Source organism: Dendropsophus ebraccatus, chromosome 3, assembly GCF_027789765.1.
Source record: "Dendropsophus ebraccatus isolate aDenEbr1 chromosome 3, aDenEbr1.pat, whole genome shotgun sequence".
NCBI classification, from domain to species: Eukaryota; Metazoa; Chordata; class Amphibia; order Anura; family Hylidae; genus Dendropsophus; species Dendropsophus ebraccatus.
In genome coordinates, this window is record NC_091456.1 from 193,927,258 (window position 1) to 193,952,184 (window position 24,927).

At 47.3% G+C, this 24,927-nt stretch overlaps 1 protein-coding gene and 1 long non-coding RNA gene across 3 annotated transcripts in view; both read left to right on the plus strand.

Moving 5' to 3' along the window:
* The window catches only part of LOC138786649 (uncharacterized), a 55,890-nt gene that overhangs the window by 29,282 nt on the left and 1,681 nt on the right, over positions 1-24,927 (plus strand). The window contains 6 exon segments of the mRNA XM_069963628.1: positions 5,006-5,169; positions 9,515-9,635; positions 10,579-11,909; positions 11,912-12,114; positions 19,532-19,607; positions 23,971-24,172. Coding sequence (XP_069819729.1) covers positions 5,006-5,169; positions 9,515-9,635; positions 10,579-11,909; positions 11,912-12,114; positions 19,532-19,607; positions 23,971-24,172 — 2,097 coding nt within the window.
* Positions 21,883-23,791, plus strand: LOC138786876 (uncharacterized). Of its 2 annotated transcripts, none has more exons than XR_011362228.1 (4): positions 21,883-22,098; positions 22,675-23,052; positions 23,182-23,299; positions 23,504-23,791. It is a non-coding gene; the product is annotated as an uncharacterized lncRNA (long non-coding RNA). The 2 variants fall into 2 exon arrangements; XR_011362227.1 differs by having other exon boundaries at positions 22,895-23,052.

Consider the following 24,927-nt stretch of genomic DNA (forward strand, 5'->3'; position numbering starts at 1 on the left):
TGAGGGACAAATACCCCGAAACAGCTGTCTGTGGATGGATACCTTGCTTGGGTGGTTTCCTTAACTGGAGACATTCCTTGGCTGGGTTGTTCCTTCCCAGAGAGAAGGTTTGGCTAGTTCACTACGTTGAAACCTGTAATGGTGTCTCTGGAGTGTTCTTTTGCATATTTGATTTCTCCCTCAATGTTAGTGGGAACTTTAGAAATAATATGTTGGTATAAACTAGAAATAAGTCGCTTAGTGGATTCTGATTCCCTATCGATATTCATTGGGGGCAGATACTGTACTTCTGATATAAGTATCTCCCCTTCCGCTTCACATGCATGACGTAGTTGCAAATATTTATAGAATTTGGTGTGGGGTAGAGCAAATTGACTTTGTAATTGATCGAAGCGTTTCAGCTGCCTACCATCATACAGTTGCATAATTTTCCGAAGTCCCGCATCTCTCCAGGTGGAAAACCCCTCCAAAAAGTGTAACTCCCCTAACCATGGGGTGTCCCAAATAGACATGTAGGGTGTATATCTTGTGATATCATAGAGATCTCTGAGTTTCCACCACACCTTAAGTATAAGCAATAAAGTTGGTATTTGTAGGGTGAGTAATAACATTCTTTTGGCTTCTAACATTTAAAAAAAAAAAGTCCAATGACGTCCAATAAGCACCTTGTTTTGGTCTCTTGCTTCACATGCATTTCATCCCCTAAAGCAGGGGTACTCAACAACTTTTAGTGAAGGTCCACTTACCGGGGTCTATTGTCAGGTGAAGGTCCGAGCTGAACATCAGTAGGAAACGTGTTTTGTTACTTTGTCACAAACGTTCAACTATTTATATACAGAATTGCTGCTTATTAGCGGAAAAACTGGCATTTTTTTTCTCTCTCACCAGGCCTTTGATATTAGGTACAAAGGGGGTGACTGCCCTGGTAGTATATAGCCCCCCTGTTGCTCCCCCAGTAGTGTATAGCCCCCCCTGTGCGCTCTCCCTCAGTAGTATATAGCCCCCTGTTGCTCCCCCAGTAGTATATAGCCCCCCTGTGCGCTCTCCCCCTGTAGTATATAGCCCCCTGTGAGCTCCCCCCAGTAGTATATAGCCTCCCCGTGCGCTCTCCCCCTGTAGAATATAGCCCCCTGTGAGCTCCCCCCAGTAGTATATAGCCCCCCTGTGCGCTCTCCCCCTGTAGTATATAGCCCCCTGTGCGCTGTCCCCCAGTAGTATACAGCCCCCTGTGAGCTCCCCCCAGTAGTATATAGCCCCCGTGAGCTCCCCCCAAGTAGTATATAGCCCCCCTGTGAGCTCCCCCCTGTAGTATATAGCCCCCTGTGAGCTCCCCCTGTAGTATATAGCCCCCCCGTGCGCTGTCCCCCTGTAGTATATAGCCCCCTGTGAGCTCCCCCCAGTAGTATATAGCGCCCCTGTGCTCTCCCCCCAGTAGTATATAGCCCCCTGTGAGGTCCCCCCCAGTAGTATATAGCCCCCCTTGTGCTTTCCCCCTGTAGTATATAGCCCCTGTGAGGTCCCCCCTGTAGTATATAACCCCCTGTGTGCTCCCCCCAGTAGTATATAGCCCCCTCAGTAGTATATAGCCCCCTGTGAGGTCCCCCTGTAGTATATAGCCCCCTGTGCGCTCCTCCCAGTAGTATATAGCCCCCTCAGTAGTATATAGCCCCCTGTGAGATCCCCCCTGTAGTATATAGCCCCCTGTGCGCTCCCCCCAGTAGTATATAGCCCCCTCAGTAGTATATAGCCCCCTGTGAGGTCCCCCTGTAGTATATAGCCCCCTATGCGCTCCCCCCAGTAGTATATAGCCCCCTCAGTAGTATATAGCCCCCTGTGAGGTCCCCCCTGTAGTATATAGCCCCCTGTGCGCTCCCCCCAGTAGTATATAGCCCCCTCAGTAGTATATAGCCCCCTGTGAGGTCCCCCCTGTAGTATATAGCCCCCTGTGCGCTCCCCCCAGTAGTATATAGCCCCCTCAGTAGTATATAGCCCCCTGTGAGGTCCCCCTGTAGTATATAGCCCCCTATGCGCTCCCCCCAGTAGTATATAGCCCCCTATGTAGTATATAGCCCCCTGTGAGGTCCCCCCTGTAGTATATAGTCCACCTGTGCGCTCTCCCCTTGTAGATGCCCCCCAGACAGAAAAAAAAAAAATAACAAAAACAACTCACCTAGCACCTCGTTCCCCGCTGCGGCTTCGTCTCTTCCCGTCGGTCCGGCCCCCGGCTGATACGCGCTCTGTAGGGATGTCCCGGGGATTCCCCAGCAGAGCGCGCATCAGTGACCTCAGCGTACGCCGCCGGCCTGCACTTCCGGGAAGGACAGGCCGGCAGCGTACACTGAGGTCTGTGGTGCGCGCTCTGCTAGGGAATCCCTGGGACATCCCTAGAGAGCGCGTATCAGCCAGGGCCGGACCGACACTGCCCCCAGCCCCACAGGCGTACTGACATCTAAGGACAGTACGCCTATGGGGCGGGAGGCAGTGCGGTGCGGAGCCGGACCTCCTAACCGCCCCGGGACGGACCGGATCCGGGGCGTTTAGGAGGTCTGACCAGGGGTCCGGACAGCTGGCCTCCGCGGTCCGGGTTCGGACCGCGGTCCGCCAGTTGAGGACCTCTGCCCTAAAGTGTTGTAATTGGGCCGCCAAGAAGTACATGGCTGCATTAGGGATTGCTAGACCTCTGTCATCTTTCGCTCTCTGCATTTATTCTAATCTAATGCGTGGATGTTGGGGGCCCCATATCAGTGAACAGAAGAGAGCATGAATCTTGTGAGAAAGGAAGCCATACCGGGGTGTTATGCAAGAAGTACAATAATTGCGGCATCCAAATTATCTTCACAAGATTTGCTCTGCACACCACCGACAATGGTAATTTGCGCCAAACGGCAAGTTTCTGTTGGAATTTACAAATCAAAGGTATTATGTTTAGTTTTTCATAAGCTCTAATGTCACTAGAAATAAGTACTCCCAAATACTTAAAGGGGTACTCCAGCGGGGGGGGGGGGGGCAGTTTTGTGCTGGGACCGGGGAGGAGGTGGCCTAGGGAAAAAACATCCACTCACCTCCCCAGTTCCAGCAGCGGGTCCCGCATTGCGGTGCTCCAGTGCCCGGTTCCCGGACGCTTCCGGGTGCAGATTGTTTACCAACACAGAAAAAAAGACAAATTTGGTCAGCTCTCCTAGAACACCATTCACACCAGGCAGGAGCACGTTGCTATGGCTGAAGTTGCAAACACACAAAAACACAGAAAGATGCAACAGCTCACCGCAATGGCAAGATACAGACCCACTACAGACATGAAAATAGTTAAAAGCAGCCCCCCCAACTGCTAAAAAAAACTCCCAGAAAAATAATAAGGCTCTTGAAAATGGTGTAAACTGCCCCACCACGTTACGGTGGCCTCATACCGGGGCAGTCCTACACTGTACTATGGCCTCTCCATGGCATGAAATACGCCTATGATCTGGGCATGCAAGATCCATCTTATACCGGCAAAAATAATTACACCACCTGGGTGGGATAGGTGGAGTGCACGACCAAGTAGAGGCAGCCACTCCCCCATCTGGAACACAGAAAAAAAAGACAAATGTGGTCAGCTCTCCTAGAACACCATTCACATTAGGCAGGAGCACGTTGCTATGGCTGAAGATTATCTACCAAGTCTGTAGGCATAATGACTGACTTTTCCTAATTTACATTAAGGCCCGAATAGGTTCCAAATTCATTCATGATGGTCATTGTGGTAGAAAGGGAGGAGGAGGAAACAGTAAGTCATCGGCATATAACGCCAGTGGGAGTGTAGCAGGGACACCAAAGGCTCTATAGCCAATGCGAATAATAATGGAGATATCAGGCATCCCTGCCGCGTCCCCCTATGGAGCGGAAAAGTTGGGGGCAATCCTCTGTTTATACGCAAACGAGCCACCGGAGCAGAATATAGTAATTGGAGGGACAACAAAAATACCGGTCCAAGCTGCATCTTCTCCAGGACAGCCCATAAATATGCCCATTCAATGCTGTCAAGGCATTTTCCAATGAGCAAACAACCGGGGCCCCTGGGTTATCCACAGGTATCTGCAGATGCCGTCTACGTATGTTTAGAGCTGTGGATCTTGCAGGGATAAACCCCGTCTGGTCAGGGTGTATCAGAGAGGATATGACCCCAGACAGCCGGGTGGCTAGAGCTTTAGCTATTATCTTGATGTCAACTGGCAGTAAAGAAATGGGTGTATAGGAATCAGGAGTTACAGGTTTTTCTAAAAGCTGATCTGTATTCAGGATGGTGCCGTCCAAGAAACTACATTTCCCATCATGCATCTCCGGTTGGTCCATTTATGTACTCGCCCCCTTAGCTTTCTTTCCTGCCCACTGCTGTCACTACTATTGCACAGTAAACACAGATTTTGCATCACATCACTCCAGTATGTATTCCATAGTAGCTGATGATGTAGCAGAGCTGACGCATGCATGGTGTAGCTATGTGCTGCATAACGGGCATCTGTATACTGGGGGGTGGGGGGTGTAGTGTAGGTTTAGATCTCTGCTTGCTGACTTTGAATGAAAAGATTCTAGTTCCATCCACACATTAAGAACATCTATAACACTTTCAATATGCAGAGCTGTGACACAAAGACAGCTACATATGCCTGCATTCACTGACAGCAAGCAGAGATAGAACTATACCGTTTCATATTACAGGAACCTAGGCTCAGGGACACATGTAAGCCTATGGAAGTAGCACAGGTGCATGGAGATGATACCGATCATGTCTACTGGGGGCCAGGTTACCAAGTCAATAGAGAGCTAACCCAGCCCCCAGAGAGGTGATCACATGTCCTGTGTCTTCAAAGGGAGGGGGAAGAGTGAGCAGAGCGTGGTCAGAGTGGACCCAGAGTAGAAGCTTTTAGACAACAAGAATGAGGAAAAACTCACACTGCACAAGCGACCACGGCAAAACTGGTGGAGCTAGGCTTCCTGCTGGATGACCACCCACCTTATTCACCAGATCTAGCTCCCTCCAAGTATCATCTGTTTCCAAACCTGAAGAAACACCTCAAGGGAACCAAATGTCACACCATTTCTGATGCCATGGCTTCCACGGGTGACTGGTTTGGGGCACAACCGAAAGCCTTCTTTTTGCAGGGCCTACAGAACTTGGAATATCGATATGTAAGAAGTGTGTGACATCAGTGGAGAGGATGTGGAATACATGTAAAGTTTCATCTTCCTATCTTGTTTCTTTCACATCACACACAGACAGCTCTGCTGCAGGCATATATAACACACACATACACAGCTCTGCTCCACGCACATCACACATACACAGCTCTGCTCCACGCACATCACACATACACAGCTCTGCTCCACACACATCACACACACACAGCTCTGCTCCACACACATCACACACACACAGCTCTGCTCCACACACACACAGCTCTGCTGCATACACATCACTTCAGCTCATCCAGCACAGCAGAGTCCTGCATACACTGAGCAGCAGCCCCTGATCATGTGACTGATCACATGACTGTGACATCATGGCAGGTCCTGGAAGCACTGGGGAAGCGCACGGCTCCTGTACAGCTCTGCAGGTGGAGGTACAGTATATATATATATATGTGTGGTGTCTCCGCAGGGAAGTCTAAGGTTGGGGGTCACGTCTGTATACGTTAAAAAGAAACAAAGTGGGTGCATAAACCAAAGAATGTGGGCGGGGCCCAACACTAATTATAACCAATCATGTGACAGCACCTGCAAACAAAAGGCTGCCCAGCGACCAGTGTGTATTACAGGGTAAGTCGGGAGGTCACGGCCGATACGAGAATCCACAGATGTGCAGGAGTATGGGGCTGACCGTATTGTTCTGTACATTAAAACTAAACTAACGGAAAACGCAGTGTGAACTCAGCCTTGATGATATATATTAACCCCTTCAGGACCGGGTGGTTTTGAGCTTTAAGGCCATATTCACACACAGTATTTTATCAACCAAAACCAGGAGTGGGTTGAAGGCAGGGAAACTGTGCAATCCTTTCCTGATTTTGGCTCCAAATACTGACCGAAAAACTGATCAAACTACTGTGTGTGAACATAGCCTGAAAGGGTTTTCTGCTTTCATGGACTGGGACGTCATGTATCTTCAGGGGGAAAAAAAACATCACTAAAAACGCCAATTTTTTGAGGGGTTAGAAACGCTGTGGTCAGATGGTAGCGGAGAGTCAATGTGGAAAAATAAAGCGCAATACCCACAGGACGTTTTTGTTTTTTGTTGTGTTTTTTTTCAGTGTGTTTGCAGTTTTTTGAACTTGCAGCAGGCTCTGTTTTCGGTGCTTTTCCACAAAATCATCAGTATTCCCCCCCCCCCCCCCCCCCCCCCCCCCCCCCCCGAAATCACATGACTTAAAGGACAACTTTGGCATCAGGAAAAAAACAAAAAAAAACAAAATACTAACAGACACAGATCCTATACTTACCATCCCTCCTGAGTCGATCGCCATTTAAAATTCCCGCCGTCCGCAGTCCCCGTCAACCCCGTACGCGTTTTTACATCTTCTTTACTTCCGGGTTCCCATAGCATGAACGAGCGCGAAAAGGCTGCCGATGCGCATGCGCTCCGGTTGCCTTTTCATTGGCTGGATTGCATCACATGGCTTCCAGCTTGCTAAGCCAATCAGAGCTGAGCAAGCTGGAAGCCATGCGCATCGGCAGCCTTTTCGCTCTCGTTCATGCTCCCATTCATTTTAAAGGAAGAAACTGAAGAAGAGGAAGACCAGGCCCGCCCCTCGCTTGTGACGACATCGCGACAAAATGGTGGCGGGAGAAGAGGACGGAGGAGTTGACAGTAAATGTGTAAGTATAGTTTCACACGTACCGGATCCGCAAATTCGCAGCGAGCCTGTTCTGTGAAGCTGAACGGGTCCCATACACGCAGTGTGTATGGGACCCAGCCCCATTAACCCCCCCACATGTGACTCACATACAGCCGCGTGCCGAGCAGGTAATGTATGCTCAAGGCCGCGGGGGGGGGGGGGGTTAAAGGGGCTGGGTCCCATACATGTATGGGACCCATTCAGCTTCACAGTACAGGATCCGCAGCGGGTCTCGCTGCGAATTCGCAGCGAGAAATCCGCTGCGGATCTGATACGTCTGAACTTTCCCTAAGGGTACAAACCCACTTGGCGGGTCTGCAGCGAGTCTCCATGCTGCGTTTTTGCAGCGAGACTCGCTGCAGATCCCGGCCCTATACTTTTAATGGCAGACAAACACGCAGCAGGGATGTACATCCCTGCTGCGAGTTTGTCTGCAGCCCTCCCCATTAACCCCCCGGCCGCCGGAGCTGATACTTCACCTGATCCCGGTTCCGGCGGTTCCCGATGTCTTCAGCAAGCCGGAGCGGGGACCAGGTGAAGTATATGCTCCAGCCAGCCGCCCGCAGCCCCAGCAGCCCGATCGCCTCCCCGCAGCCCCGGCCGCCCCCCCCCCCCCCCGCCGCCCCCGCCCCCCCCCCCCCCCCCCCCCCCGCAGCCCCGGCCGCCCGATCGCCCCCCCGCAGCCCCGGCCGCCCGATTGCCCCCCCGCAGCCCCGGCCGCCCGATCGCCCCCCCGCAGCCTCGGCCGCCCGATCGTCCCCCCGCAGCCCCGGGCGCCCGATCGGTGCTGCGCGGGGGGGGGGGGGCGATCGGGCGGCCGGGGCTGCGGGGGGGGCGATCGGGCGGCCGGGGCTGCGGGGGAGCGGCCGGGGCTGCGGGGGGGCAATCGGGCGGCCGGGGCTGCGGGGGGGCGATCGGGCGGCCGGGGCTGCGGGGGGGACGATCGGGCGGCCGGGGCAGCGGGGCGATCGGGGCTGCAGGGCGATCGGGCAGGATATACATTACCAGGTCCCCGCTCCTGCTTGCTTCGGCGGCTCCCGGCACGTTCTGCCCGGCCAATCAGTGCGCTGCCCTGCCGCAGCGCACTGATTGGCCGGGCGGGCCGTGAAGACACCGGGAGCCCCGAAGCAAGTAGGAACGAGGACCCGGTAATGTATAATGTCCGGCGGCCGGGGGGTTAATGGGGCGGGCTGCAGACAAAATCGCAGCAGGGATGTACATCGCTGCGAGTTTCTCTGCTATTGAAAGTATAGGGCCGGGATCTGCAGCGAGTCTCGCTGCAAAAACGCAGCAAGGAGACTCGCTGCAGATCCGGCAAGTGGGTTTATACCCTTAAGAGGTATTCTGACCCTAGAATAAAAATTATGCTGCTGGGGGAAGGGGGTACAGACTGACCTAGCCCCTGTCCCCCTGTGTAGGTCACCCGAGGTTGTGGGAAATCGGTGAGGGAATAGGGCTAGGTAAGTAGGTTTTGATGTTTTTTCTATCTGGGGGCACAATACCCTCCTAACACATCTAATTGTATGTTTTTACATTGGTTTATTTTGTTTCCATTTAGGCTTCTAAGGCATAATCCAACAGATTAACCACTGAAGCATGGGGAGAGATGGAGACAAGATGGCGGAGAGGATAATAAACCTCACAATAGAGATACTCTTCCTGCTTACTGGAGAGGTGAGGGATTCTGGGAGTGATGTCATTATGACATCATTCTTATCTATGGAATAACAGATGGATAGGACTGGGGAGGTGAGGGATTCTGGGAGTGATGTCATCATGACATCATTCTTATCTATGGAATAACAGATGGATAGGACTGGAGAGGTGAGGGATTCTGGGAGTGATGTCATCATGACATCCTTATCTATGGAATAACAGACGGATAGGATTGGAGAGGTGAGGGATTCTGGGAGTGATGTCATCATGACATCCTTATCTATGGAATAACAGATGGATAGGACTGGGGAGGTGAGGGATTCTGGGAATGGATGGAGTGATAGTAATGTGTCTCTCCATACACAGGATTACACAGTAGTGAAGAAGTCCTCTAGTGGGCGCTGTGGGGCCCCTGGGTGTGAAGGATGGGGAAGAACCCTGAGCCCAATCCCGGGGCCCCTGATACATGAGGAAATGGAGGAAGAGAAGATCCTAGAAGTCACCAACAAGATGGTGGAGCTGCTGAGTGGAGAGGTGAGACTGTGGCTGCTGGGAATGCTGGGACATTATACAGTAACACCACTGGAGGGGTGGGGGGGATGACTGTGTGATCATTGTGTGTGTCAGGTTCCTATAAGGTGTCAGGACGTGGCGGTCTATTTCTCCATGGAGGAGTGGGAGTATGTAGAAGGACACAAGGATCAGTACAAGGATGTGATGCTGGAGGATCAGCAGCCCCTCCCATCAGCAGGTAATAGACAGGACTATATACACACCTCCTCTCTGTATTATCTGGATGGAAAGAATGAATTCAGTCTCTGTATGTGTTCCCTCCAGTCAGATCCAGTAAGAGAACAGCACCAGAGAGATGTCCCCGTCCTCTTCTCCCACAGGATCAGGATCAGGTAGATGGAGATGTTCCCTATGATCTGTACATCCCACCTGACTCCTACTGTCTGATGACTTTTACAATGTTTATTTTACAGCTTATAAATCAGGGGGAAGACCTGAAGTACACTAATGCTATAGATGTAATAGTAAAAGAAGAGACAGATGACAGCAGTGATGAGCAGTATAAGGAGGACATCACTACAGGTAACCGCCCAGGTGAGTAGTGACCAATAAATGCTCTGTGTTCTTTCAGTCGTTTCTGCTGTAAAATTCCTCTATGTAAAAAAGTGGCACCATTGTAGGAAATAACACATTGATAATATGAGTAAGGCTGGAATATGTAACGCACCTATGTATGAGGCCTTTATCTATATCATCTGCTCTCAGTACTGATACAAAAAAAATAATAATACACCCCTCCGGGGCTCCAGTCACATCATTGCACTAATCCGGTACAGACTCTGGTACAGGCCTTCCACATCCGTGTTCCGTGTGGAACACAGAACGTGTTATTGCGGCCTAGATTGTTGTATATGGAAGCTCCAGGGTATTCAGGTGGTTTACAGTCACTCCTCTTCCCCTGCAGCAGCCACTGTCAGTGTGCAGCTTCTTCACCCCTCCTCCTCTGTTGCGACATGGGAGGGAAGCAGAAGCCTGAGCTCATAGTGAGAAGGTGGGGTAGGGGCCCGGGGGTGCAGAGGAGGGAGCCCTGTCTCTCTACACTTTCCTGCCTGTCATAATCAATGTGTCTCTATAGTAATCACAGTCACTGTATAGTAAGCTGGGTGTTATCCAGCTTACTGTATAGAGCCTGTGACTGGGATGACAGACAGGAGTATACTGAGTGGCTGGGTTCAGGGAACTTTTAAACTAGAAGGCTGTCCCTGCTGGGCCCCCTGATGCCGTGGGCCCCATAGCAGCCGCTATGGCTGCTACTGTGGTAGTTACGCCCCTGAGTGTTATAGAGACTTGTAGACGAGAGATGGCATGATCACAGAGGACTGTAGCGATGGTGAGAATCTTCCATGATGTCAAATTCTGGTAAGATTCTGCACTTATAACATTGCACATATACATATTGCACCAAAATAAGTATAATTATCTGCAAAATAGTTATTGTTTTTGCTAAAAAAAAAACAAACAACTGTTATATTATTAGCAGGAAACTTTAGAAGGAACTTAGACGAACATCCGATATCTTCCGTTTTTAAAGAAGAGGATGATATCAAACAAGATACATATGAAGAACCTTCTATTACCCCAGATATACCCCCAGACCCTCACAGCAAAGATCTGCCATCTCATCCTGTCATACAAGTCCCATCTACTGATCCATCACAGACTCTAAAACAAGGGGGTGATGAACCTCAAAAAGCTCACTCACAAGAAAAACTGTTTTCATGCCCACAATGTGGAAAATGTTTTAATCGAAAATCTAATCTTGTTGAACATCAGAAAATTCACACAGGAGAGAAACCATTTGCATGTTCAGTATGTGGAAAACATTTCACTATGAAATCAACTCTTGTTAAACATCAGAGAATTCACACAGGGGAGAAGCCGTTTTCATGTGAAGAATGTGGGAGATGTTTTACTCAAAAATCACAGCTTGTTACACATCAAAATATTCACACGGGGAACAAACCATTTTCATGTACAGAATGTGGGAGATGTTTCACTCAGAAATCAACTCTTGTTAAACATCAGAGAATTCACACAGGAGTGAAGACTTTTTCATGTGTTATATGTGGGAAATCTTTTAACCAAAAGTCAGCTCTAATTCCACATCAACGAACTCACATAAAAAAAACATTTGCTTGTTCAGAATGCGGAAAATGTTTTTCTCGGAAATCTGGTTTTGTTGACCACCAGAGAACGCACACAGGAGAGAAGCCATTTTCATGTCCAGAATGTGAAAAACGCTTTACGTCAAGGAAAAAACTTGTTAAGCATAAAAAAATCCACACAGGGGAGAAGCCATTTTCATGTTCAGAATGTGGCAAATGTTTTACTTGGAAAACAGATCTTGTGGAACATAAGAGAACCCACACTGGGGTAAAGCCATTTTCATGTTTAGAATGTGGAAAAAGTTTTACTGTCAAATCGAGTCTTGTTAAACATCACAGAATTCACACAGGGGAGAAGCCATTTCCATGCCCTGAATGTGGAAAATGTTTTACTCAGAAATCACAACTTGTTACCCATCAAAAAACCCACACAGGAGAGAAGCCATTTTCATGTCCAGAATGTGGGAAATGTTTTATTCGGAAAATAGATCTTGTGGAGCATCAGAGAACCCACACGGGGGAGAAGCCATTTTCATGTTTGGAATGTGGGAAGAGTTTTACTGTGAAATCAACTCTTGTTAAGCATCAGAGAATTCACACAGGGTCTAAGCCATTTTCATGTTCAGAATGTGAGAAATGTTTTATTCAAAAATCGCATCTGATTAAACATCAGGAAATTCACATTGGAAGGACCTTCTTTCATGAACCAAATGTGGAAAGTCTTTTAACCAAAAGTCAAATCTAACTGCACATTTAAAGAACTTGCACAAAAAAAATTCATGTCCAGGGATCAGTTTGACTCGCAAAGGACATTTTTGTAAACATCGAAAAACTTGCCCCGAGAAGAAGCCTTCTTGTAATCTGTTCAATTGTCTTTATATTAAATTAGGAGGATGGGGGGGGGGGCAGTTTAGAGAAATGATTAATATAAGTCTATATATGTGTATATATGTGTCTCAAATCTTGATATTTATTAATAAAAGTTTTCTCTTTAAAACTGATAACCAGCCATGATAATGAAAAGTCTTGTGCGTGTGTGTGTGTATTCTTCCTGCAAACTGCCCCCTAAGGGCAAGGTAAGGAATTGAAAAGAAAGTTTTCTGCTTTAAATTTCCTCTTCTTCAGCTCTGGCGGAATTTGAGCGGAAATTCAAAGCCCTATTGACTTCTATGGGATTCCACTAAGTTTCCTATTACACGACCCGATAATAAACAGTAATCTGCTAGATCGACGCTTGTTTACGGAGCTAGTACACGGACCGATTATCGGGCATCATGGACAATGTTAGCGATGTCCGTGCAGACCTTGCATTTAGTCTAATAAATATTAACTCCGTTCTTTGCAGTGACAGGCTATTGATTGGCTGACCGGCCGGTTTTGGGCTGGTAATTGGCTGACCGGCCGCATCCTGTCACTGAAAAGACCGGAGCAGAGGCAGAGTGAACACAATGCAGAAGGCCTGAGGACCCCCGGGAATGCAGTATGGTTAGTTAATGTTTATTATTTTACACTATAATCATCAGCTGTCGGCACTATTACACTTAGCCATGTGCGGTCGGTGCCCGATGATTTTAGGTCTGGACCTAAAGAAACCATCAGCCGATGATCGTTTCATTGGCTGATCGTTCTCTTTATTACATGGAGCGAGACGGCCGATTATATTCATTCACTTTCCCTGCTCCAAGCATCATATTGATACAGTACATCACACCAGGTGGGTAAAGAATCCACTGCAGGGCTTCCACATTCGTGCTCTGTGCTTCACGGGACGTGTGAAGAAGCCCTTAGGGGCACATTTGACAGTGAGCTTTTTCTTTTTTGCGCACCACTAGTTCACTAGTTTCCCGCCACTGAGGTGCACGCCTCTTGATAAATTCATTGTAGTGGAGGCTGCTGTGTAGCAGGCGTGGGCTCAGAGCTAGCATAGATTTTGAGCTTGTTTATGCCTATTCTGGGGTGAAAATTTTGATCATTGCTCCACCCCCTACCCACCCAGACTCCTCCCATCTGGCGTATAAGTTGCAAACTTGAAAAAGAAGTGCACAATTTTTGCACATGGGCGGTCCTTGTGCCAAAAATTGCTCTTTTTTCAAGTTTGTGCTAGGTGCAGACCTTGAAGTGGAACTATACTACACAAGGGCTAAACAGAATGGACCTACTGTATACTATATAAGAGGCTGCACAGAGAATTCTGTATTATATACTGTAGGTCTGCACAGAGGGGTTTATACTATAGGAGAGGCTGCACAGAGAGGGGTGTCATACTATATAAGAGCTGCACACAGGGGGCTCATACTATATGAGGACTGCACAGAGGGACTGAATACTAAATAGAGAAGCTTATACTATATGAATTCTGTACAGAGGAGTTTGGTGACCAATCACGTCCCAGATGTGCTCGAGATGCAGGCTGCTTACAGATCCACAAGGAACATGCTCAGCCTCGGTGATGATGTGTCAGCAAAACAGCAACTGGTTCCACCACCAGATCAATTTAACCCTTGGCACTTTGTATACCTATAACACTGCTGTACATTATACCACGCCTTAATCCAGGGAGCAGGACCAATTGCAGTTGCCGAGACCCGAATCGAGCTTGGATCGTGGCAGTTAACCCTATAGATGCTGAGTGAACGCAGCATCTTTATGGCAGAACAGCGGGAAAATTCTCCCTCTGTTTAGCATTGAGGCTGTGCAAAGCGATCATACAGGCCTGATGGTACTTGGTACCGGGTTCGAGTCCATCCGAACATTCGGCATTTGATTAGCGGGGGCTGCTGAACTTGGATAAAGTCCTAAGGTTGTCTGGAAAACATGGATACAGCCAATGACTATATCAATGTTTTCCACATAGCCTTAGGGCTTTATTCAAGTTCAGCAGCCCCCGCTAATCAAATGCCGAATGTTCGGGTTCGGATGGACTCAAACCCAGTTCGCTCATCTCTAGTCATAACCTAATAGTGTGTTTACACAGAGAGATTTATCTGACAGAGGGTATGTGCACACTACGGAATCCCGGCGGAAAATCCGTTGCGGATTCCGCAGCTCGCAAACTCTGGCGGCCACGTGCGTCTCAGACCGTGCCATAGACTCCATTTGATCCACAGGCGCATTCCACCGCCTGTCCGAATGAACACGTACATTACACACAGCAGGCATATATAACACACATACACAGCTCTGCTCCAGACACATCACACACAGACAGCTCTGCTACATACACATCACTTCAGCTCATCCAGCACAGCAAAGTACTGCATATGTTATCAACACACCACTCTTATGGTATGGCAGTGTAGGGTATTGTGAATTCTTTGAGATTCTGAGGGAATTGAAGGGGGCGCTGTGTCAGGTCTCTTAAACCCTTAACGACATCGGGCGTAAATTTACGCCCTCGCGCCCTGGTACTTAACGCATCAGGGCGTAAATTTACGCCCGATGTTTCCCCGATCGCTGTGTGTTCGCACACAGCGATCAGGGAAGATGGCCTGCTATAAATCATAGCAGGCCATCTTAGCACCCCCCGTGCTTACGATCGCCGCTATTGGCTGATCAAATATCAGATCCGATCGGAAAAAATGGCGGTCGGTGCTGTCCGTGGACGGCACCGACCGCCATTACTGTAAAAAGTAATGGTGGTCACGGTGCCACCGGCCCGATCGGCGTGAACGGCCGGCCGGTACCTGACGGCCGTTCACGGCGATCGGGCGGTGGCACGGTGATCAGAGTCCACAAAAATAGTAAATACCTGCTCTAGGTAGGTAGCTAGGTAGCTGAGGGGTCCAGAGCAGGTATTTGTACATACTCACCTGTCCCGGGGTCCTGATCGGCATCTTCCGGGTTCGCGGCGTCCTCCGTCTTTCCATCGGGTCTTCGGCTATTTCCGGCGGTCCCCATCGGCTTTTTTCGGCTCCAGCCTCGTCTTTTTCCGGATTTTGCGCTCTGCTGCCCTCTAGCGGCTGATATGTGTAATACACTTATCAGCAGCTACAGGGATGTTCAGAATGTAGAAAAAGTTTTATTTATTTTTTTTTCCAAATTTTTTTTTTTCTATTTTCCGCACCCTATCGCCGCTGAGTGTTGATCAGCATCGCACAAAAGTGTGCTGCTAATCAGCAACTCCTCCTTTTTGGCGTAGGGTGTTTTTTTTCTATATTCTACTGCCACGGTCTGCTGATAAGTGCCGCACATAAGTGCAGCATTTATCAGCAACTCCTTTGTTGGCGTAGAGTTTTTTTTTATACTTACTGTAAAAAAACACGTACAAAACACTACATTACACCACACTACATTGAATAAAGTTTGACACTACACCACTACATACCCCATATACCAATCCCCATATAAAGATGGCCCCCAGGCACGTCTTTTCCGCCAGTACCGTCCCAATAAGAGATCACGGTATGGTGTGAAATTCTCCAATCTCTGTGAGAGTACCTCAGGGTACACTTACAGATTTAGGGTACGTGCACACTGCGGAATGGCGAAGGATAACCCTTTGTGCATTCCGCAGCTGGCACCCGCCGGCGGACTAATGCGGGCGCGTGTCTCCACCCGTGTCATAGACTCCAATCTATGCACGGGCGGATTCCATCGTCCATCCAAAGAATGAACACGTTGGACGGAGAGCGGAATCCGCCCGTGCATGGAATGGAGTCTATGACACGGATGGAGACGCACGCCTGCATCAGTCTGCCGGTGGGTGCCAGCTGTGGAATGCACGAAGGGTTATCTGTCGCGATTCCGCAGTGTGCACGTACCCTTAGAGTGTATGTAGGAGGGGCACCCGAATCCAGCCCCAGATGCCCCCTCCCCCCCATCCTCGGAACAAGTGGGAAGATCGTCCGGGAACTGATCTTCCCACTGCTGGATAAAGGTCACCACCTGTACGGGGATAACTTTTATACCAGCGCCCCCTCTTCCGGTCCCTCGCTGCCCGAGCTACTGTAGCTTGCGGCACGATTCGAACATATCAGAAGTAGTAATAGCGCCCTAAAATTTAGCAGCCATGGAGCGGACCCAGCGCTTCTGGATATGAAGGACCCCGTATCGCACCAGGACAACATTTTCCAGGTGACGTCCCCCACACTGGAGAATGGGAGACCCCAGAAGAAGTGCAGAGTGTGGGGTAACAGGGGGATCAGGAAGGACACCATGTTCCAGTGTGACACCTGTCCTGATCCCCCCGCCCTCTGCATACTGGATCGCTCCAAGGCGTACCACACGTCATTGGAGTTCTACATTATCTAAATTCTGTCCCTTATTCCTATTTCAGGGGTCACGTTGATCCGGGGATTATTCTGATCGCCATTATGGAGTCGGGAAGGAATTTTTTCCCTGTGATGAGGCTACTGTCGTCTGCCTTACGAGGGTTTTTTGCCTTCCTCTGGATCAACACAGATTGAGTTTGATGGCCACCTGTCATTTTCAACCTTATAAACTAATAATTGGCCCAATACCCCCAAATAAATTAGAATTGTCCCTTTTCCCCAGCTAAATAGGTATGGCCGCCATTCCCATTAGAGACTTGCCATGATGCAATTACAAAGCCTCTGTGCTGACAGGACAGTAGAAACCCCCCACAAGTGACCCCATTCTGGAAACTACACCCCATAAGGAATCTAACAAGGGGGGCAGCGGGGATATGGCCCCCTGGTGACGGCCACATTTGGGACATGAAAATGAAAAAAATTTTATTTTTTATTTTCTCGGACATAAAGCGCCATGCGGGTGCAGGGTAAGCCTCCGAAGGGAAGGATCGCCATTTGGTTTTTGAAGGCTGGATTTGGATGGAATGGATTTCGAGGGGCCATGTTGCATTCAAAAGGCCTCTGTGTTGCTAAGACAGTTGAAACCCCCCACAAGTGACCCCAATATGGAAACTACACCCCTCAAGGAATGTAACAAGGGGTGTAGTGAGCATATGGACCCCACTGGTGACGGGCACAAATGTGGAACAATGTGGTGTGAAAATGAAATATTACATTTTTTACACTATAATGTTGGTTTAGCCTTGAATTTATCATTTTCACAAGGGGTTAAAAGAGGAAAAAACAAAACAAAATGTGTAGAGCTATTCCCCCTTAAATACCTCACATGTGGACATAAAGTCCGTAAATACCTCACATGTGGACATAAAGCGCCATGTGGGCGCAGGGCAAGCCTCCGAAGGGAAGGAGCGCCATTTGGATTTTGGAGGTTGGATTTGGCTAGAATGGATGATGAACGCCATGTCACATTTACAGAGCCCTCGTGCTGCCAAAACACTGGAAACCCCCCACAAGTTACCCCATTCTGGAAACTACACCCCTCAAGGAATCTAACAAGGGGTGCAGTGAGGATATTGACCCCTTGATGACGGGCACATTTGTGACGTGAAAGTGAAAAAATGAAAATATTCCCTTTCACGTCACATTGTTCCACATTTGTGCCCGTCACCAGTGGGGTCCATATGCTCACTGCACCCCTTGTTAGATTCCTTGAGGGGTGTAGTTTCCAGAATGGGGTCACTTGTGGGGGGTTTCCAGTGTCTTGGCAGCACGAGGGCTCTGTAAATGCGACATGGCCCTTGAAATCCTTTCCAGTGAAATTCAGCTTCCAAAAGCCAATTGGCGCTTCTTCCCTTTGGAGGCTCGTCCTGCGCCCGCTTGGCACTCTATCGCCACATGTGGGGTATTTCCGTACTCGGGAGAAACTGCGCTACACATTTTGTGTCTTTTTTTCCCTCTTATCCCTTTAAGAAAATGAAAAATTGAAGGCTAGAACGTTTTAGTGTAAAAAATAATTTTTTCTTTTTTCACACCATATTGATCGGAAAATCTGTGAAGCACCTGTGGGGTCCAAATGCTCACCGCACCCCTTGTTACATTCCTTGAGGGGTGTAGTTTTCTAAATGGTGTCCCTTTAGGGGTGTTTTTTAGGTTTTGGCACCCCAGAGCCTCTGCCAACCTGAAGTGGTACGGTCAAAAATGACCAAATATAACGGATGCGTTGAAATTCACTAGGCACTCCTTTATATCTGAGGCTTGTGGTTGCGTCGAATAGCGCAATACGGCCACATACGGGGTATTTCTATAAACTGCAGAAACGGAGCAATAATTATTTGGGTGCATTTCTCTGGTAATAGGTTCATAATTATGAAAAAATATTGGATTACAATAAAATCTCTGCACAGAAAATTAAAATTTTAAAATTTCTTACACACTTAGCTTTTATTTCTGTGACTCCCCTAAAGGGTTAAAAAACTTTCTGGATATGCTTTTGCAGAGTGTGGGGGGTGCAGTTTCTGAAATGGGGTGCTTTGTGGGGCTTTCTAACATACAGGCCCCTCAAATACACTTTGAACCTGAACAGGTCCCTAAAAATATCTGATTTTGAAATTTTACAGAAAATTTGGAAATTTGCTGCTAATGTTTTAAGCTTCCTATTGTCTAAAAAAAATGAAAGATCGTTTAATAAATGCCGCCAACATAAAGTAGACATGTTGCTAATGCTATTTAATATATATTTTATGTGGTATAACCACTTTCTGTATAAGCAAAAAAAGTTTCAAAGTTGGAAAAATGCATTTTTTCAAATTTTTTCACGTTATTTGGTTTTTTTTCATAAAGATTCGTTATGAGTATCGACTCCAATTTACCAGAAATGTAAAGTACAATATGTCAGGAGAAAACAATCTCAGAATCAGCCGGATAGGTAAAAGCATCCCGAAGTTATTAATGAATAAAGTGACACTGGTCATATTCATAAAATTTGTCTCTGTCATTAAGACCATTTCAGGCTCTGTCCTTAAGGGGTTAAAGGGGTTATCCAGTGCTACAAAAATGTGGCCACTTTTCCCCCTACTGTTGTCTCCAGTTCAGGTGTGGTTTGCAATCAAGCTCCATTTACTTCAATGGAACAGAGTTTAAAAACCCCACCCAAACTGGAGACAACAGTAGGGGGAAAAGTGGCCATGTTTTTATAGTGCTGGATAACCCCTTTAACAGGTTTTATTCTGGTACATTCTCCACACAGAGTAAAATCGGTGGAATTCTGCAACAGAACTCTCCGCTGCCGAATCCCACCTGCCTTAGTGACATACAGTCTGTCTATGGGAGGGATCGGGCACCTCCGTTCTCCTAGTCTCAAGTGGAGAGACGAGGAAAACGGAGGCGCGCGATCCCTCCCATAGACAGACTTTATGTCACAGAGGCAGGCGGGATTCGGCAGCGGAGAGTTCCGTTGCAGAATTCCACCTATTTTACTCTGTGTAAGCTGGCCTTAAAGGGGAACTACCTGGAGGTGAGCGAAATCTAACCCGCTGACATAACCGTATTGCTGCAGAGACGCCATGGAAGACGGGATGTCTCTTACCTTCATCCTCGATGCCGTTGTGGTGCAGTTTGGCATTTGCTCAATTGTACATACAGACCATTATAAGAACTGGAGCCACTCTCTGTGTATTATCAGTGGGAGATCAGTGGCCCAAACTCATTTAACCCTTTGAAAACAGCTGTTACTTATTCAAATAATGAAAAATGCCTATGTGTCCACTTTGATGCCAGTTTTTATACCCAGAACCACTTTGGGCCAGGCTGGACTCTCTTGGATGTGATGCTGGGGAATCCCTCTCTGTGTATTATCAGTGTGAGATCAGTGGCCCAAACTCATTTAACCCTTTAAAAACAGCTGTTACTTATTCAAATTATGAAAAAATGCCTATGTGCCCACTTTGATGCCATTTTTACACCCAGAACCACTTTGGGCCAGGCTGGACTCTCTTGGATGTGATGCGGGGCATCCCTATGCCTGTGTGTACGTGGTGTGACATCAGTGGCCCGAACTCATTTAACCCTTTAAAAACAGCTGTTACTTATTCAAATTATGAAAAATGCCTATCTGCCCACTTTGATGCCAGTTTTTACACCCAGAACCACTTTGGGCCAGGCTGGACTCTCTTAGAGGTGATGCAGGGCATCCCTCTCTGTGTATTATCAGCGTGAGATCAGTGGCCCAATCCCATTTAACCCTTTGAAAACACCTGTTACTTATTCAAATTAGGAAATAATGCCCATCTGCCCACTTTGATGCCAGTTTTTATACCCAGAACCACTTTGGGCCAGGCTGAACTCTCTTAGATTTGATGCGGGGCATCCCTCTCTGTGTGTAGGCAGTGTGAGATCAGTGGCCCAAACTCATTTAACCCTTTTAAAACACCTGTTACTTATTCAAATAATGAAAAATGCCTATGTGCCCACTTTGATGCCAGTTTTTATACCTAGAATCACTTTGGGCCAGGCTGGACTCTCTTGGATGTAATGCGGGGCATCCCTTTTTGTGTATTATCAGTGTGAGATCAGTGGCCCAAACTCATTTAACCCTTTGAAATCACCTGTTACTTTTCAAATTAGGAAAAAATGCCTATGTGCCCACTTTGATGCCAGTTTTTATACCCAGAACCACTTTGGGCCAGGCTGGAATCTCTTGGATGTGATGCGGGGCATCCCTCTCTGTGTGCTATCACAGTGAGATCAGTGGCCCGAACTCATTTAACCCTTTTAAAACACCTGTTACTTATTCAAATAATGAAAAATGCCTATGTGCCCACTTTGATGCCAGTTTTTATACCCAGAACCACTTTGGGCCAGGCTGGACTCTCTTGGCTGTGGTGCAGGGCTTCCCTCTCTGTATATTATCAGTGTTAGATCAGTGGCCCAAAGTCAATTTTATTTTTAAATAATAATTTTGTGTTTTTACTTTGATGCCCATTTTTATGCCAACCTTGGGTCCTTTTGGCCATTTTTATCACCGGTCCCCTCAGGGCCCCTCACTTACAGTAGGGTATGAATATTATACATTTTCTGTAAGAATAATAGCTAAAACCGGAAAAAGAAAAATCCTCTGAATAAGAAACTGCCGAATAAGAAACCAACTTCAGCCTCGTACTGAGAACAATGTTGAGATACTTCCTCACACAGTCTGACTTCTTCACATAGGGAGGGTATGTATCAGGTACCTGAGGTTATCAGTCCTATTCTGTAAAACCCTCCGCTCCCACTGGGCTGGAGTCTCTTGTCTCTCTCTCTCTCTCTTTGTGGTAAATCCTGGTCTCTCTCCCTGTGGTAAATCCTGGCCCCTATCCTTGTGGTAAATCCTGGTCCCTCTCCCTGTGGTAAATCCTGGTCTCTCTCCCTTGAGGTAAGTCCTGGTCTCTCTCTCTGTGGTAAATCCTGGTCTCTCTCTCTCTCTCCCTGTGGTAAATCCTGGTCTCTCTCTCTCCCTGTGGTAAGTCCTGGTCTCTCTCTCTCTCTGTGGTAAGTCCTGGCCTCTCTCTCTCCCTGAGGTAAAACCTGGTCTCTCTCTCCCTGTGGTAAATCCTGGTCTCTCTTTCTCTCTCTGTGGTAAGTCCTGGTCTCTCTCTCTTCCTGTGGTAAATCCTGGTCTCTCTCTCCCTGTGGTAAGTCCTAGTCTCTCTCCCTGAGGTAAATCTTGGTCTGTACTGTTATTTCTGGCTTTTCATATAAATCTGACTTTCTCTGTCAGTGTTTTACCTCATAACACAATAGGATCTTGTTAATTTCTTTCTCACATAACAGAATCCTGCTTGATGTTACCTCATAGCACACACTCTGACTGGCTCTCCACACAAGATCTTTGTGTGCCCCTCCTCTCTTTCCCAGCATGCACAACACACATCTGCCCCTTAACTCCTTCACTGCTAGACAACTACCAATATTGTGTGCTGGCACCAATGGCACTCTCCAACACAGTAACAGTCAAAGTTACCCTGGGCCACACATACACTGAGCAGCAGCCCCTGATTGTGTGACTCCTCCTCCATGTAACTGATGACTGTGACATCATGGCAGGTCCTGGAAGCACACGGCTCCTGTACAGCTCTGCAGATCGAGGTAAAGAGTGTGTATATATATATATATATATATATATATATATATATATATATATATATAGTGTGTGGAATCACCACAGGGAAGTATTACCGAAAAACATTATTAATATTAACCCTTTTGGGACTGGGCAGCATTGAGTTATTAAAGGGTTTATATTTACAATTTTAACTCCTCACCTTGTTAGGCTGGGTACACACACATTATTTTTGCTCATTATTTTGGTCCTCATAATGCAATCAAAACAAGGAGGTGATTGAAAACCGTGAAAGGCTATGTTCACACACTGTTGAAATTTAGTGGATGGCCGTTATTTCATAAAAACTGACAATGTTTTAAAATAACGCCAATTACTTGCCATTAAATGACGGGCGTCCACTACATTTCCAGATAGCCTATCTGTGTTTTTTTTAGATCCACTTCTGGTTTTGGTTGCAATATGAGGACCAAAATACTGAGCAAAAATACTGTGTCTGAACATAGCCTAAGGCTTAGTTGGATGTTTTAAGGGAAAAAATAAACCAGAAATGCCAAAATTCTCATTTTCTAAGGTCTACAATTTTTTTTCTCCATCTACAGAGCCATATGAGGACTTGCTTAGTGCAGGACTAACTATAATTTGCAGTGATTCTTCATTCAACCCTAAAACGGCAACAAATAACAGGCTGTGTGGGATTATTCACTTTTTGCCGGTCACCCTTACGAAAAAACAAAAAGAAAAGTAGTGGTGGAGGGGAAGTGATAGAAAAAAAAAAAATACTTACCTGAGTTCCCCACAGCTGCTGTCCTTCTCTTGCAGTTTCTATGAGTCTTCTGTCTTTCTGTTTCTGAGATGAGTGCTTGTGGGGAAAACCTGCCACCCTAACCACGACAGGACAGTCAAAGATTAGCTGAGACAGCAGATTCTTCTTTTTAGCTCTTGTTTCAAAAGCTGGAGCTGCAGGGGACCAGGGCTAGGTGAGTATGTTTTGTTTTTATCTGTTCCCCAACCCACCCTAATAACATATTTATTTTTTACTCTAGGGCCAGAATACACAGTTTTTTAATTATTGCATGTCATTACATTATTATTTTGTTTTTATTCAGGTTCCTAAAGTATAGGAGCCAACAGACTGACTTCTGAAAGATGGAGGGAGACAAAAACAAGATGGCCGAGAGGATAATATCTCTCACCCTACACATACTCTTTCTGCTTACTGGAGAGGTGAGGGATTCTAGGAGTGATGTCATCATGACATCATTCTTATCTATGGAATAACAGATGGATAGGACTGGAGAGGTGAGGGATTCTGGGAGTGATGTCATCATGACATCATTCTTATCTATGGAATAACAGATGGATAGGACTGGAGAGGTGAGGGATTCTGGGAATGGATGGACTGATAGTAATGTGTCTCTCCATACACAGGATTACACGGTAGTGAAGAAGATCTCTAGTGGGCGCTGTGGGGCCCCTGGGTGTGAAGAATGGGGAAGAACCCTGAGGCCAATCCCGGGGCCCCTGATACATGAGGAAATGGAGGAAGAGAACATCCTAGAAGTCACCAACAAGATGGTGGAGCTGCTGAGTGGAGAGGTGAGACTGTGGCTGCTGGGAATGCTGGGACATTATACAGTAACACCACTGGAGGGGTGGGGGGGGTGACTGTGTGATCATTGTGTGTGTCAGGTTCCTATAAGGTGTCAGGACGTGGCGGTCTATTTCTCCATGGAGGAGTGGGAGTATGTAGAAGGACACAAGGATCAGTACAAGGATGTGATGCTGGAGGATCAGCAGCCCCTCCCATCAGCAGGTAATAGACAGGACTATATACACACCTCCTCTCTGTATTATCTGGATGGAAAGAATGAATTCAGTCTCTGTATGTGTTCCCTCCAGTCAGATCCAGTAAGAGAACAGCACCAGAGAGATGTCCCCGTCCTCTTTTTCCACAGGATCAGGATCAGGTAGATGGAGATGTTCCCTATGATGGTATTAATGCTAAAGACATAAGGGTAAAAAAAGAGGAAGAAGAAGAGACAGATGACAGCAGTGATGAGCAGTATAAGGAGGACATCACTACAGGTAACCGCCCAGGTGAGTAGTGACCACTAAATGCAGAGAAGAGTCACACATTCTCTTTAGTTACCGCTCATAACTGTATGTAATATTTTGCAAAGTAAAAATTGTTTAAGAAAAATACAAAGTAGTCGTAGATGGCAGTTGTAGTAGATTTGGAATGTGCTGTACATCGTGGTTGGATTAAAAAAAAAAAAAAGGCCCAAAACTCACAAATTCTTTTTAGTCTTCAACAGATGATCTGGGACTTTAGCACCTTAAGTTGTGTAGAGTGCAGAATGCAGACTGTAAGAGAAATGGCCGATTAGATAAGAGAAGAACGGACACTCCAGGAGTTCGGAGAAGTAAGATTAGAGATGGGTCGGTAGTCAGCAGCACAGAATGGGGGGAGAGATTTTTCCTCAGTAGTGAGGTTATACCAGAGCAGAGGAAAGAAGGAGGAGCTGAGGAAGATAGCAGGAGGCCAACAAAATGTGCTGGGAATGTAACGTTGTATCTTTTACCACCTTCCAGTCTGAGGACGTTCTATGGAAGATATTTGTTACCCAGAGCAGCGTCCAGAACAGAGCAGCAGCAGCTGAGGCGTCTGGTGTTGCTGTATAAAAACCTTGTGGTGTCATCAATGCTGAGAAATCCCTGTGGATGAGAGAATGTGGGATCAGATTGGGGGGGGGGGGGGGGGATGGGGAGAATGAGGAGGAATTCTGGGAAAGCTGCACTTAGACATGTTCTATAAATAAGACGAGCGATATCTGCAGAAGCCGCACCGGTTA